The sequence below is a fragment of the Salvelinus sp. IW2-2015 genome, linkage group LG8 (genome assembly GCF_002910315.2).
Source record: "Salvelinus sp. IW2-2015 linkage group LG8, ASM291031v2, whole genome shotgun sequence".
Classification (NCBI taxonomy): domain Eukaryota; kingdom Metazoa; phylum Chordata; class Actinopteri; order Salmoniformes; family Salmonidae; genus Salvelinus; species Salvelinus sp. IW2-2015.
This window is the reverse complement of record NC_036848.1, coordinates 25,917,383-25,931,588: the sequence shown is the minus strand read 5'-3', so window position 1 is coordinate 25,931,588 and position 14,206 is coordinate 25,917,383. Positions and strand designations below refer to the sequence as shown.

The window sequence follows — 14,206 nt, the reverse complement described above, 5'->3', positions numbered from 1 at the left end:
AAACACTAACACTGCCATTTAGTCAAAATTAAGCATGATTTTACATTTTAGTAATTTAGCAGATGCTCTTATCCAGAGTAACTTAAAAGATCAATTAGTGTTAAGTGCCTCGCTCAAGTGCACATCAACAGATTTTTCACCTAGTCGGCTCGGGGATTCGAACCAGCAACCTTTCGGTTGCTGGCCCAAACCTCATAACCGCTAGGCGGTCTGCCGCCCAATAATATTGCTCAAAATATAGATTTTGAATACAATCCATCTGTAAAGTTCACAAGTGGGCCTCTGGTTCAATTGAGTCCATAGAGATATAGAATTAAAGTGGCTGATGTCAAAACCCTTCGTAACTGTAGAATGTGCTAGTAATGGCAGCCGTCTTGGTCAAGGATAGATTCCCTGTCATTGAGTGCAAGTGGATGAACTCGTCTTTATTGTCTCCCTGCAGGAGCTGTACTCCCTATTGGAGAACATCGCCAAGGTCACCATAGAGGTGTTCCAGATGTCAGCGGAGATGAACTCCAGCAACCCCTCAGGAAACAGCTCAGCCGGCGCCGGAAGTTCTGCCTCCAACAGCAACAACATTAGCAAGACAAAACCAGTGTTGAGGTGTGTGTGTGACGTTTCTAAATTCTCCCTCCCATTTACAAATACAGTTGAAGTCGGAAGTTTACATACAGTTAGGCTGGAGTTATTAAAACTCGTTTTTCAACCACTCCACAAATTTCTTGTTAACAAACTATAGTTTTTGCATGACACAAGTAATTTTTCCAACAATTTTTTTACAGACAGAATATTTCACTTATAATTCACTGTATTACAATTCCAGTCGATCAGAAGTTTACATACACTAAGTTGACTGCCTTTAAACAGCTTGAAAAATTCCATAAAATTGTCATAGCTTTAGAAGCTTCTGAGAGGCTAATTGACATCATTTGAGTCAATTGGAGGTGTACCTGTGGATGTATTTTAAGGCCTACCTTCAAACTCAGTACCTCTTTGCTTGACATCATTGGAAAATCTAAAGAAATCAGCCAAGACCTCAGAAAACAAATTGTAGACCTCCACAAGTCTGGTTCATCATTGGGAGCAATTTCCAAACACCTGAAGTTATCATGTTCATCTGTACAAACAATAGTACGCAAGTATTAACACCATGGGACCATGCAGCCGTCATACCGCTCAGGAAGGAGACGTATTCTGTCTCCTAGAGATGAACGTACTTTGGTGCGAAAAGTGCAAATCAATCCCAGAACAACAGCAAAGGACCTTGTGAAGATGCTGGAGGAAACAGGTTCAAAAGTATCTGTATCCACAGTAAAACGAGTCCTATATCGACATAACCTGAAAGGCCGCTCAGCAAGGAAGAAGCCACTGCTCCAAAACTGCCATAAACAATCCAGACTACAGTTTGCAACTGCACATGGGGACAAAGATTGTACTTTTTGGAGAAATGTCCTCTGGTCTGATGAAACCACAATAGAACTGTTTGACCATAATGACCATCGTTATGTTTGGAGGAAAAAGAGGGAGACCTGCAAGCCGAAGAACACCATCCCAACCGTGAAGCATGGGTGTGGCAGCATCATGTTGTGAGGGTTTCTGTACAGCACTTCGAGATATTAGCTGATGTACGAAGGGCTATATAAAATAAACTTGATTTGATTTGCTGCAGGAGGGACTGGTGTACTTCACAAAATAGATGGCATCATGAGGGGAAATTATGTGGATATATTGAAGCAACATCTCAAGACATCAGTCAGGAAGTTGAAGCTTGGTCGCAAATGGGTCTTCCAAATGGACAATGACCCCAAGCATACTTCCAAAGTTGTGGCAAAATGGCTCAAGGACAAAGTCAAGGTATTGGAGTGGCAAAGCCCTGACCTCAATCCTATAGAAAAGTTGTGGGCAGAACTGAAATGGTGTGTGCGAGCAAGGAGGCCTGCAAACCCGACTCAGTTACACCAGCTCTTTCAGGAGGAATGGGCCAAAATTCACCCAACTTATTGTGGGAAGCTTGTGGAAGGCTACCTGAAATGTTTGACCCAAGTTAAACAATTTAAAGGCAATGCTACCAAATACTAATTGAGTGTATGTAAACTTCTGACCCACTGGGAATGTGATGAAAGAAATAAAAGCTGAAATAAATCATTCTCTCTACTATTATTCTGACATTTCACATTCTTAAAATAAATTGGTGATCCTAACTGACCAAAGACAGGGATTTTTTACTCTGATTAAATGTCAGGAATTTTGAAAAACTGAGTTAAAATGTATTTGGTTAAGGTGTATGTAAACTTCCAACTTCAACTGTATGTAGGAATACTGAGTTCACTGATAAATCACATGATAAAATGGTTATTTGCTATATCATTATTTGATAATAGCTTTTCTGTGAGATACATTAAAACTAGAATCTATCATAGGTACAACCAATTGTCAAATTTCAACCAGATAATATCCATTGTTTTCACAATCTCTTTTGGTAAAACCATACTGCTAAAGCAGTATTTCCAAACTCCGGTCCCCGAGCACCCCAATCATGCTTTCTCATTGTTGGTGAAATCTAACCTCAGTGTAAAATCTCTTTATTTTGTGTATCCCCCAGTTCGTCAGAGCGGTCAGGTGTGTGGCTGGTGGCGCCACTGATTGCCAAGCTGCCCACCTCAGTCCAGGGCCACGTCCTGAAGGCGGCAGGGGAGGAGCTGGAGAAGGGCCAGCATCTGGGATCCTCCTCACGCAAGGAGAGGGACCGGCAGAAACAGAAAAGGTCAGACAACTCACTCCCGAGGAACCCCTTTTTTGTCCTGGTCCCGACAGATATACAGTATAGATCCATAAGTGCACAGGACAGGCCCCCTCTTTCAGAACAGTTTGTTTTAGTTGGTGTCAAAAACAGGGGCTTTATGAGGTGCTATTTTGGGTTATGTAAATAATGCTTATTTTATCAACATTGTTGTACTCTCATCCAGAAAGCATAATACTCTGCTCTATATTATGATAATTTTTTGCCCCAGCTTTCACATTTGTCTGTTTCCAGCATGTCTCTGCTGAGCCAGCAGCCTTTCCTATCTCTGGTGCTGACCTGTCTAAAAGGCCAGGACGAACAGCGAGAGGGCCTCCTCACCTCCCTCTACAGCCAGGTGCAGCAGGTAAGACCCAACACAGCCTCTTCCCCATCTTCTTATCCCACCACACCCCCTCTATTAGGCCCAAATCCCAACTTGAGATCTGTGTGCATAACGTAAGGTTTCATTGACATCATTGCACGTTTTACACAAAAGTCAGTGTGTGCATCGCAAGTGAGGATTCTGCCCATCTTGTGCTCACTGTTGGCAATATCTGCCATCTCATGCTGACTGATGCTATTGGCTGCATTTTCATCTTCCAGATTGTAACAAACTGGCGGGAGGACCAGTACCAGGACGACTGCAAGGCCAAGCAGATGATGCACGAGGCACTGAAGCTGCGGCTCAATCTGGTGAGGTTTCTTAGTCACCACTACCATCATAGTCATGTGATTTCGCTGTTATGCCTGAAAGTGGTAAATTGTCCAATATCAGATAAGGCCAGATGTACAGAAAGTACCTCTGGAAACAAATCAAACCCAGTTAGTTACTGCTACAGAATACTGATGTTTTGTCCATTAAAAGTACAGAGAGATGTAGAGGTTGAAAATGTATTAAGAAAAATACATGCATATTCTCTGGCCCTTTGACACAAGTTTCATGGAAGTTTCTGAATTGCATAAATGTTTAAATGTTATTTTAATATTTTTTTTATTTAACTTGGCAAGTCAGTTGAGAACATATTCTTATTTACAATGACGGCCTAGGAACAGTGGGTTAACTGCCTTGTTCAGGGGCAGAACGACATATTTTTACCTTGTCAGCTCTGGGATTTGATCTAGTAACCTTTCGGTTACTGGCCCAACACTCTAACCACTAGGCTACCTGCCGCTCCTTTTTGTATTTCATTACGCCGTACGTCAACTTTATGCAATCTCGTTCCTCTATTGGAAGGAAAGCATAGGATAGGATTTCACAATGCAAGACAAGATGGAGGAGAGTCTCTCGTCAGAGACAGCATTTATTTTGAGAGTTTGCAAAATATTACCTTTTTCATCCAAGACAGGATAAATGTAATGTTTCAGGTGATAATAAAACATGTTTTGTGTAGTTACTTTTTCCTCAACTTGTTTCTATAACGTTCTAGCAAGTTAAGCTAGCTTGCACTGCAAAGCAGCTAGCTAGCTAAAAGCGAGGCTAGGTTGAAGATGCCACTGTAGCTAGCGACCTCCACCTAATAATTATCATCAAAAACAAGCCCTATTACCATCACAATAAACTTAAATGGGAGACAAGTCATATAATTGGCTTAAAAGCCAACGTAGTACTCACTTGTAGGAATGGGTAATTGTTTACAAGTTGCTAGCTATCCTATGAAGCTATTACCGAAAACCAAATTTTCATCTTCCACGGTTTGGTAACTTCCTGTCCTTCAACGGGCTCTGGCTGGACTGAAGACGGTGCAAAGTTTGGAAAATGTAAACGAATGCAGCGTCCTTCTCGCAAGCCTTCAACCGCAAGAGGGCGTTACGATTCCACGCTGTTGTGGATGTCCCCATTGAAATGCATGACATCCGGCGCAATGTAACGGAGTACTTATGGGTAATGTGAACAAGGCTTAAAATGAAATTGTATGTCTTATCTTTGCTCTCCAGGTAGGTGGGATGTTTGACACGGTACAACGCAGCACGCAGCAGACCACCGAGTGGGCCGTGCTACTCCTCGACATCATCAGCAGCGGTACGGTGGACATGAAGTCCAACAAGTAAGTCCCAACACACCTGCTCACACATTTTAAACGTCATCACTTCACTTGTGTTCATCTGTTAAGATTGTAATGTTAACATGTAAAAGTGCCTGACTGACGTGTGTGTGATTTCTCTTCTCCCTCACTCTGCCTTGTCCGTCTCTCTCGCTCTTTTCCTTTTTCTCTCTCAGTGAGCTCTTCACTACGGTGCTGGACATGCTGAGTGTGCTGATTAATGGCACGCTGGCAGCTGACATGTCCAGCATCTCTCAGGGCAGCATGGAGGAGAACAAAAGGGCTTACATGAACCTGGTAAAGAAGCTCCGGGTAAGATCACTCTGGATTTACACTGAGTGTATAAAACATTAGGAACACCTGCTCTTTTCATGACAGGCTGACCTGGTGAATCCATGTGAACGCTATGATCCCTTATTGATGTCACTTGTTAAATCCACTTCAAACTGTGTAAATTAAAGGAAGAGACAGGTTAAAGAATGATTTTTAAGCCTTGAGACAACAATTGAGACATTGGATTGTGTATCTGCGCCATTGAGGGTGAATGGACTGGACAAAATATTTAAGTGCCTTTGAACGGGGTATGGTAGTAGGTGCCAGGTGCACTGTGTGTCAAGAACTACAGAGTTGCTGGGTTTTTCACGCTCAACAGTTTCCGGTCTGTATCAGAATGGTCCACCACCCAAAGCACATTCAGCCAACTTGACACAACTGTGGAAGGCATTGGAGTCAACATGGGCTTTCGACACCTTGTGGAGTCCAAGCCCCGAAGAATTGAGGCTGTTCTGAGGGCAAAGGGGGGTGCAACTCAATATTAGGAAGGTGTTCTTAATGTTTTGTACTCTCCGTTTATGTGGAATATATAACAATTTATGTAGCAGAGTATTCCGTTATTATTGTATTTTATGGAAAGGTGTTATGCTCGGTGTTCACCACAAGAGGTCCCCACTCGCCTAGAATTCAGTTAGTCAAGCAACTATCAAACAGACACAAGGAAGCTTCTCAATTCAATACTATTTGTATCTTTATTTCAAGGTATTTGGCTCGTTCTCTGCTCAGAAAGGTGTCAATAACTCTACTGTTGTGATGTGTATTTGCAGAAAGAGCTGGGTGACCGGCAGTCGGAGAGTCTGGAGAAGGTGCGGCAGCTGCTCCCTCTGCCCAAGCAGACTCGTGATGTCATCACGTGTGAACCTCAGGGCTCGCTCATCGACACCAAGGGCAACAAGATTGCCGGCTTTGAGAAGGAGGTGAGTACTATGAGCTTTTACCCTTGGAAGACATTGCCAACTCAGTTGTTGAAGGTATTATTGTTTCTCTGTCACTAAGATATTTAATATTTTTAGCCCACATGGTTCTTCATAAACTTGTCTTTCAGCTGTTCACTAGGAATGTGTTCCCTAAATAGCAGACCTGTGTTCAAATACTGTGTTTTATTTCAAATACTTGATTGAGCTTGCCTGGCGAAATGGAACCAATGGAATTGTCGCAAATCTGTAAACCACGCCCATATGGTACTACAGGCTCCTTCAAATGCTCAAAGTTTATTAGAGAAAACAAATAGTATTTGAACTCAGGTCTGCAAAATACTTAAGCATTTAGACATCTTAATTGTCAGGATCAATTTGGGGCAACACCAGTCTCCAATAATTGTGATCTATATCAATTTAAAAACCACCTCTCCTTTTCCATCAGGGCCTCCAAGTGTCCAACAAGCAGAAGATCTCGCCGTGGGACGTGTTCGAGGGCCTCAAGCACTCTGCACCTCTCTCTTGGGGCTGGTTCGGGACGGTGCGCGTGGACCGTAAGGTGACCAAGTTCGAGGAGCAGCAGCGCTTCCTCCTCTACCACACCCACCTGAAGCCCAAGCCGCGCAGCTACTACCTGGAACCCCTCCCCCTGCCCCCTGAGGAGGAGGAGCCGCCCACACCCGTGCCCCAGGATCTCGAGAAGAAGATGGTGGAGGCGTTGAAGCCGGAGAAGAGCGTCCCTGTGGTGTCGTCCGACGTGACCAAGAAGAAGCCCAAGAAGAAGAAGACACCATCCACCAGCAAAACTGAGGTGAGGGGGAGACACTGGGACAGGTCCTGTCCAGCAAAACTGAGGTGAGAGACACTGGGACAGGTCCTGTCCAGCAAAACTGAGGTGAGGGAGGACACTGGGACAGGTCCTGTCCAGGAACAACTACTAGCTAGGCCCTGTTAGGGCTGTGGCGGTCATGAAATTTCCACAGCAGTTGATTGCCAAGCAAATAACTGTCGGTCTCACAGTAATTGACCATTAATTAACAAACACATTTAGCATCTCCTGGCTTCCACACTGATGCAGACCTTTGGAACATCTACGTATTTAAAAAGTTTAATAAATCCATATACTATTTTAGACGGGTCTAAAGAAGCATGATTTGAAGAAAATGTACTCTATTTCAGAAGAACAGAATAGCATACTCTGAGTTGTCCTTATGTTAGGTCCTGATCTGGCTATGCCAAATGGCTGTGGGCTACACAAGTTAATTTAGCAGGCAAGATTTGCTTAGAATTCTGTGGCATTATTTTCTATTATTTTACATTATGAAAAATACAATTGAACAAAGCTGAATAAAATAGAAAGGATATTTTGTCCAAACGATTTGAGTACGCACATGCTGCTATTCTGTGTTGAGCGGTTAAACAAAGAAATTATTAATTTAGAGTTATTAATGTAACTTTAGTTATTCTACAAACGTTGGGCTATTATGTTTCGATTTTTAATACATTGTAATGCTGTGTGATGCGAATCCAGTGATGGTTTGAAAAAAGTTGCTTGAAAGGCATGAACTCTGCTTTGTTTTTTGCTCAGGCTGTATACTTCATCAGTATCTCATTCACAATTTGACAAGCACTTGATAATGCCTAGAATTTCACGGCGACATCCCCTTTGTGTGGCAGTAAAGCACCCCAAAAAAATCCATGCCTTTTGTTGCCGGAGTGCTGCGTTGTGCCCTTCTCCCTGAGTGCTGCTTGCTCCAAAGCACCTCTCACTCGCATGGCTCTCCATCACGTGATTGGGTCTTTCTCACAGGCTACAAGTGAAGACAGACACTTCAGGGATGCAACTGCGCGCGTCCTTATCCAATTCCAAGGTGCATATTGAAGATATTGGAAGAACTGTCCACATTTAATTTTCGTCAGCCAACTAGATGAGTAGGCCTAACAAACAGCAAAAGCCTAGTATAAGTGCTGCAATGCGCACACGGCAGTAGGATATAAGCGCGAATGTTCCTTTATTTGATTTTATTTCACCTTTATTTAACTAGCCAAGTCAGTTCTAAGAACAAATTCTTATTTACAATGATGGCCTAGGAACAGTGGGTTAACTGCCTTGTTCAGGGGCAGAACGACAAATTTTTACCTTGTCAGTTCGGGGATTCGATTCAGCAACCTTTCGGTTACTGGACTACCTCTCTAACCACTAGGCTACCTGCCGCCCCTTTAACGGGAAAGCATCATTATCAAAAGTGACCGCAAATGCGATTATCCATGTAATGCTTTTATTATAAAGGTGCATTTTTATGGTCAAAATTGGGGAAGATAAAATTAAAACTTCGGAGCTGCTTTTCTATGCTAGTTGGGCTCTACACCCCTTGTAAAGTGGATTAATGTGCTTCATTTTATGAAGTTATTTGGCCACTTTGGTAGTGATACAAACCTTATCAAAACATATAGGCCTATGGGCTTGGCTACATGATGTGTGTGAGTATGATTCTTACCCTGTGCATCATTCACAAGTGATAATGAGCAGATAAATGAGCAGATGATGATGTGCAAGTAAAGATACTTGTGTGCAAAAGAGCAGAAAAGTAAATAAAATATAAACAGTATGGGGATGAGGTAGGTAGATTGGGTAGGCTATTTACAGATGGACTAAGTACAGCTCTAGCGATCGGTTAGCTGCTCAGATAGTTGATGTTTAAAGTAGGTGAGGGAAATAAAACTCTCCAACTTCAGCGATTTTTGCAATTCGTTCCAGTCACTGGCAGCAGAGAACTGGAAGGAAAGGCGGCCAAATGAGGTGTTGGCTTTGGGGATGATCAGTGAGATACACCTGCTGGAACGTGTGCTACGGGTGGGTGTTGTTATCGTGACCAGTGAACTGAGATAAGGCGGAGCTTTACCTAGCATAGACTTATAGATGACCTGGAGCCAGTGGGTCTGGCGACGAGTATGTAGCGAGGGCCAGCCGACTAGAGCATACAGGTCGCAGTGGTGGGTGGTATAAGGTGATTTGGTAACAAAACGGATGGCACTGTGATAGACTGCATCCAGTTTGCTGAGTATAGTGTTGGAAGCTATTTTGTAGATGACATCGCCGAAGTCGAGGATCGGTAGGATAGTCAGTTTTACTAGGGTAAGTTTGGCGGCGTGAGTGAAGGAGGCTTTGTTGCGAAATAGAAAGCCGATTCTAGATTTGATTTTGTATTGGAGATGTTTAATATGAGTCTGTTAACTCTCCTTCCAGTCTAGCCAGACACCTAGGTATTTATGGCTGGATTCACAACGAGTGTAGCTTTAATTTGGTATCTTACATGTGTGATTTAATGAAAGTTTGATTTTATATCATTTTTTTCTTTTTTTGCGCTCTACATTTTCCCTGGCTATTGGCCAAGTGGGACGCTACCGTCCCACATATCCCAGAGAGGTTAATATTATGGTTCTGTTAGGATGGAATGGAAAATATGGCGCTGTACAACGTGGCGGTCGGTAGTAGGCTACAGCATAAGAGGATTGGAGAATTCTAAATTGTTTGCCTTCATTAGACAACTTTGTTCCAATATTTCTGTAAATCAGTGATATTTATTCCCATAGTAATTTGTTATGGATCCATAACTAAATTAACACCAGCATTTTTACAGAGTATTTTCATAATTATTTTATTAACGAAAGCATAAAGATGCTTGATGAAGAAATACATACAGTATATCCTTTTACATTTGGATAAAGCATTTAAAGCATTTTGAAGATATAAGCCATCTGCATTTGTTCATTAGGCTCTTGTGCAGTCTGACAAGTAAACATAGCCTCCAGTACATACTGTAGTAAAGATGGGAAAGTGTCTAATTCCTTACATAAGGGAGAGCAGGCCATGTCCAGACTTTCTCGGTGACCTCAAGTACTCATTAACTATGTTTTTTATATTTTTCGGGTTGCATCTGTCATGGACAGAAACTTCTGAGACACAGTATTAATGATGAACACCCGGAGATTCACTGGTAAGCCACATTTGCCTCGGGATCCATCCCAGTTTGTATTCTGTGCCCACTCGTGGTATCTCTCTTTGGTTACACATCCTTGGAATAGCAGAACAGCATAACGGTCCGGGCGGCCCTTGCTGTGCCTGTTGAGCAGTTGGTCAAGTTATGTTGTCAGAAGAGGAATGGAAATGTCAGGGTGAACCGACGACCTGATGACTCTGCCTGTCGGAGGTGGAGTTTCAGAGCTCACAGGTGTGCCTGGCATGGATTGTGACTCCATCGCATTCCTCGCCCTTTTCAACGTGTTATTCTCCACCTGACTCTCCGCCAATGCCGCCTGACTCTCCACTAATGAGTGACTCTCCGCCAATACCGCCTGGCTCTGGACCAATGCATCAGCTGTCACCCGTATCTCTGCCCTCAGAGAATGTTTCGCTTTCTGATGGTTTGCCTTCAATGACTCGATCTCGGTCTTCAAAGTTTGAATCGCATCCATGAGCACCTTCATCAGATGAGCAGAATGGTACCGCCCTGAGCCCCCATCGATTACAGTGGCCTATGATGTCTCAGAGCAAATAGCCCGGATTGTTACTCCCATCTCGTTCCTCGCCCTCTTCCACGTGTCATTCTCCGCCTGAGTGGCTTGCTTGTGGGTGTGCTGGCAGGATATGGCAGCACCTTCGGTTGTGCGTCAAGAATTCAGCATAGCAAGTTTGTATGAAGGTCTGGTTATTCACAGGCAAATAGTAAAATGCTCTAAACCACTCGTGACAAACAAACTTTTCTGCCCTGTTTTCAATCGTCCGCATGGCTGGGAGAACCTCCTCATATTCATGCAGATAATGGGAGTTAGATATGCATAGGAAGTGTAGTGTACTGTTTTTTTTTTCTGTATATATGAATTACAAATCAGCCTTTACTTAAATCATGTTTCTAGTCTATTGCATAGTTACAAGGTGTAATCTTTGATGTCCCAGGAGCAGGAGTGGTAAACACTGTTGAAGTGTATAATTGTAATACATACATGCAGACACAGCATCATTCAAATAATGGGGTTAGATACACCTGATATTGGATATGACTGAAAAAAACTTGCTAAATAGCGATTTTTGTAAATGAACTTCATGACGAAAAAATATGCACAATCGTTTGTCTCTAACTAACATATTCCTCTCGATTGTAATTTTTTTTGTTTGACTCGTTATGACGTTATAATTACTTACATTTGCTTCCACCACAATGTTTTTGTCAGACATTTGTCAGACATTTTTTCTGAAGAAAGTCACCGGCGATGTGTGGCATAACGTCAAATTCGTCATTGGAACCACTGGTCATATAATAACCTTGGGACCCAAATTCATATTGAGTGCTCAAACTATCCCCTGCGGTGGTCTGGAGTGATGAAGCCGTGACGCTGGGTACCTCAAAGTCTCACAACTTTTAAAGGAGGAACCACTGTATAAGGGACCATTATCATGCACCTGTCTCATACATAATCTACAGTACTCATTCAAGGGTTGTAATTTATTTGGACTATTTTCTACATTGTAGAATAATAGTGAATACATCAACACTATGAAATATAATATATTGAATCATGTAGTAACCAAAAAAGTGTTAAACAAATCAACATATATTTTAGATTCTTCAAGGTAGCCACCATTTGCCTTGATGACAGCTTTGCACACTGTTGGCATTCTATCAACCAACTTCACCTGGAATGTTTTCCAACAATGTTGGAGTTCCCACATGCTGAGCACTTGTTCGCTGCTTTTCGTTCACTCTGCGCTCCAACTCATCCCAAACCATCTCAATTGGGTTAAGGTCGGGTGATTGTGGAGGCCAGGTCATCTGATCCAGCACACCTTCATTCTCCTTCTTGGTCAAATAGCCCTTACACAGCCTGGTGGTGTGTTGAGTCATTGTCCTGTTGAAAAACAAATGATAGTCCCACTAAGCGCAAACCAGATGGAATGGCGTATCGTTGCGTAATGCTGTGGTAGCGATGCTGGTTAAGTGTGCCTTGATTTCTAAATAAATCCGGGTCACCAGCAAAGCACCATCACACCACCTCCTTCATGCTTCACGGTGGGATCCACACATGCGGAGATCATCCATTCACCTACTTTGCGTCTCACAAAGAGACCAAAAATCTAATTTGGACTCATCAGACCAAAGGACGGATTTCCACCAGTCTAATGTCCATTTCTCGTGTTTCTTGGCCCAAGCAAGTCTTCTTATTGGTGTCCTTTAGTAGTGGTTTCTTTGCAACAATTTCACCATGAAGGCCCGATTCAAGCAGTCTCATCTGAACAGTTGATGTCTGTTACTTAAACTCTGTGAAGCACTTATTTGGGCTGTCATTTCTGAAGCTGGTAACTCTAATGAACTTATCCTCTGCAGCAGAGGTAACTCTGGGTTTTCCTATCCTGTGGTGGTCCTCATGAGAGCCAGTTTCATCATAGTGCTTGATGGTTTTTGCGACTGCACTTGAATAAACTTTGAAAGTTCTTGAAATGTTCTGTATTGACTGACCTTCGTGTCTTTAAAGTAGTGATGGACTGTCGTTTCTCTTTGCTTATTTGAGCTGTTTTTTCCATAATATGGACTTGTTCTTTTACAAAATAGAGCTATCTTCTGTTTACAACCCCTACCTTGTCACAACACAACTGATTGGCTCAAACACATTAAGGAAAGAAATTCCACAAATGAACTTTTCACAAGGCACACCTGTTAATTGAAATGCATTCCAGGTGACTACCTCATGAAGCTAGTTGAGAGAATGCCAAGAGTGTTTAAAGCTGTCATCAAGGCAAAGGGTGGCTACTTTAAAGAATCTCAAATATAAAATATATTTTGATGTATCACTTTTTTGGTGACTATATGATTCCATATATTTTTTCATAGTTGTGATGTCTTCACCATTATTCTACAATTTAGAAAATAGTTTTAAAAAATTAAGAAAACCCTTGAATGATTAGGTGTATCCAATATTTTGACTGGTACTGTGTGCACTTAAATAGAGAATAGAGGATGCTTTTCCCGTGGTTCATTTTCATGCCAGCCAGGTAGGCTATACTCCTGTTGTAAAGATAAGCAATATGCTTAGTATTAGAAAAGTTGAAAAATAATTATAGTCTATAGAAGTCTATAGAAAGCTAATGGGATCCTCCACTTTTTAAGAGGCCATCACTCTGTTTTCTCTGGCAATTGCATAGCCTATTGAAATGTTGCGCAACATGAGCTCATGGGCGCTCATGAAGTGTTTGATTAGATTTTCGATTACATTTACGTTGATGTTAGAGTGATTAGAGGTACAATAGAGTGCGGAGTACCAGGCAGTTGCAAATTTGGTCGGCTACTAATTACCATCAGCGCTTGGAGAAGCCTAATTACCGTGACTAAGCGGTCATGTGGAATTTGACTGCCTTCATGACTCGTGACCGTCGGTGTGGTCACCGCAACATCCCTAGGCCCTGTACCCTTGGCATTTGTGTAGACTGTAAAGAATGGAATAGGTATAAAGAATATGGCGCAAATTCCACCTAGCCTATCAGAAGGCAAGATGGAGTTACAACCATATTGCTTATACCTGTCCAATCCCTTCAGATCTAGGGGATAGGTATTTTTGGGTCAGGCTAGTTATGGTAGAAATATAAAAGTAGTCATAGATTTAAGAACTCTGAAATCACTGAGCACTCATGAGTGTCATCTTGAGGGATTTGAAGGACAACAATGTATGCCTTGTGTAATAATATTCATTCTAAAAGTACAAAAGCTGGATGATATTGTTGTTGCACATATTACCATTATACAGTATATGTGTAGTGTGTCTCGTAGAAGGTGTTTGTCTTCTCTCTCCAGGACTATGTGACCCGTACCCAGGGTGGAGTGCAGTATGGGACGGGTTTGCCCCCAGAGATCCTCATGGGCCAGCAAACTCACCCCTACAACAGGTTAGGTGACAGCCAGCAGGCCATGGGCATGTATGCCCAGAACCAGCCTCTGCCTCCAGGTCAGTGCCAACATTATCATTGTCTAAGACCAGGGTTCTGATTTAACCCTAACCCTTTTAAATCATAATGAAAACAGTGACTGATCCTAGGCCAGCACTCTACTCTGATATTGATGAATATGGGCCCTGTTTTAGTT

The 14,206-nt window shown here is 42.4% G+C and overlaps 1 protein-coding gene across 2 annotated transcripts in view; it reads left to right on the top strand.

The window, feature by feature from the left end:
* LOC111967635 (mediator of RNA polymerase II transcription subunit 12) overlaps window positions 1-14,206 on the top strand; it is a 74,596-nt gene that overhangs the window by 54,886 nt on the left and 5,504 nt on the right. For both annotated transcript variants that reach the window (XM_023992823.2, XM_023992825.2), the window contains exons 29-37: window positions 443-603; window positions 2,603-2,764; window positions 3,035-3,146; window positions 3,386-3,475; window positions 4,718-4,827; window positions 5,001-5,136; window positions 5,925-6,074; window positions 6,520-6,885; window positions 13,919-14,069. In XM_023992823.2, the coding sequence (XP_023848591.1) occupies window positions 443-603; window positions 2,603-2,764; window positions 3,035-3,146; window positions 3,386-3,475; window positions 4,718-4,827; window positions 5,001-5,136; window positions 5,925-6,074; window positions 6,520-6,885; window positions 13,919-14,069 (1,438 nt within the window). The remainder of the gene's footprint in view (window positions 1-442; window positions 604-2,602; window positions 2,765-3,034; window positions 3,147-3,385; window positions 3,476-4,717; window positions 4,828-5,000; window positions 5,137-5,924; window positions 6,075-6,519; window positions 6,886-13,918; window positions 14,070-14,206) is intronic.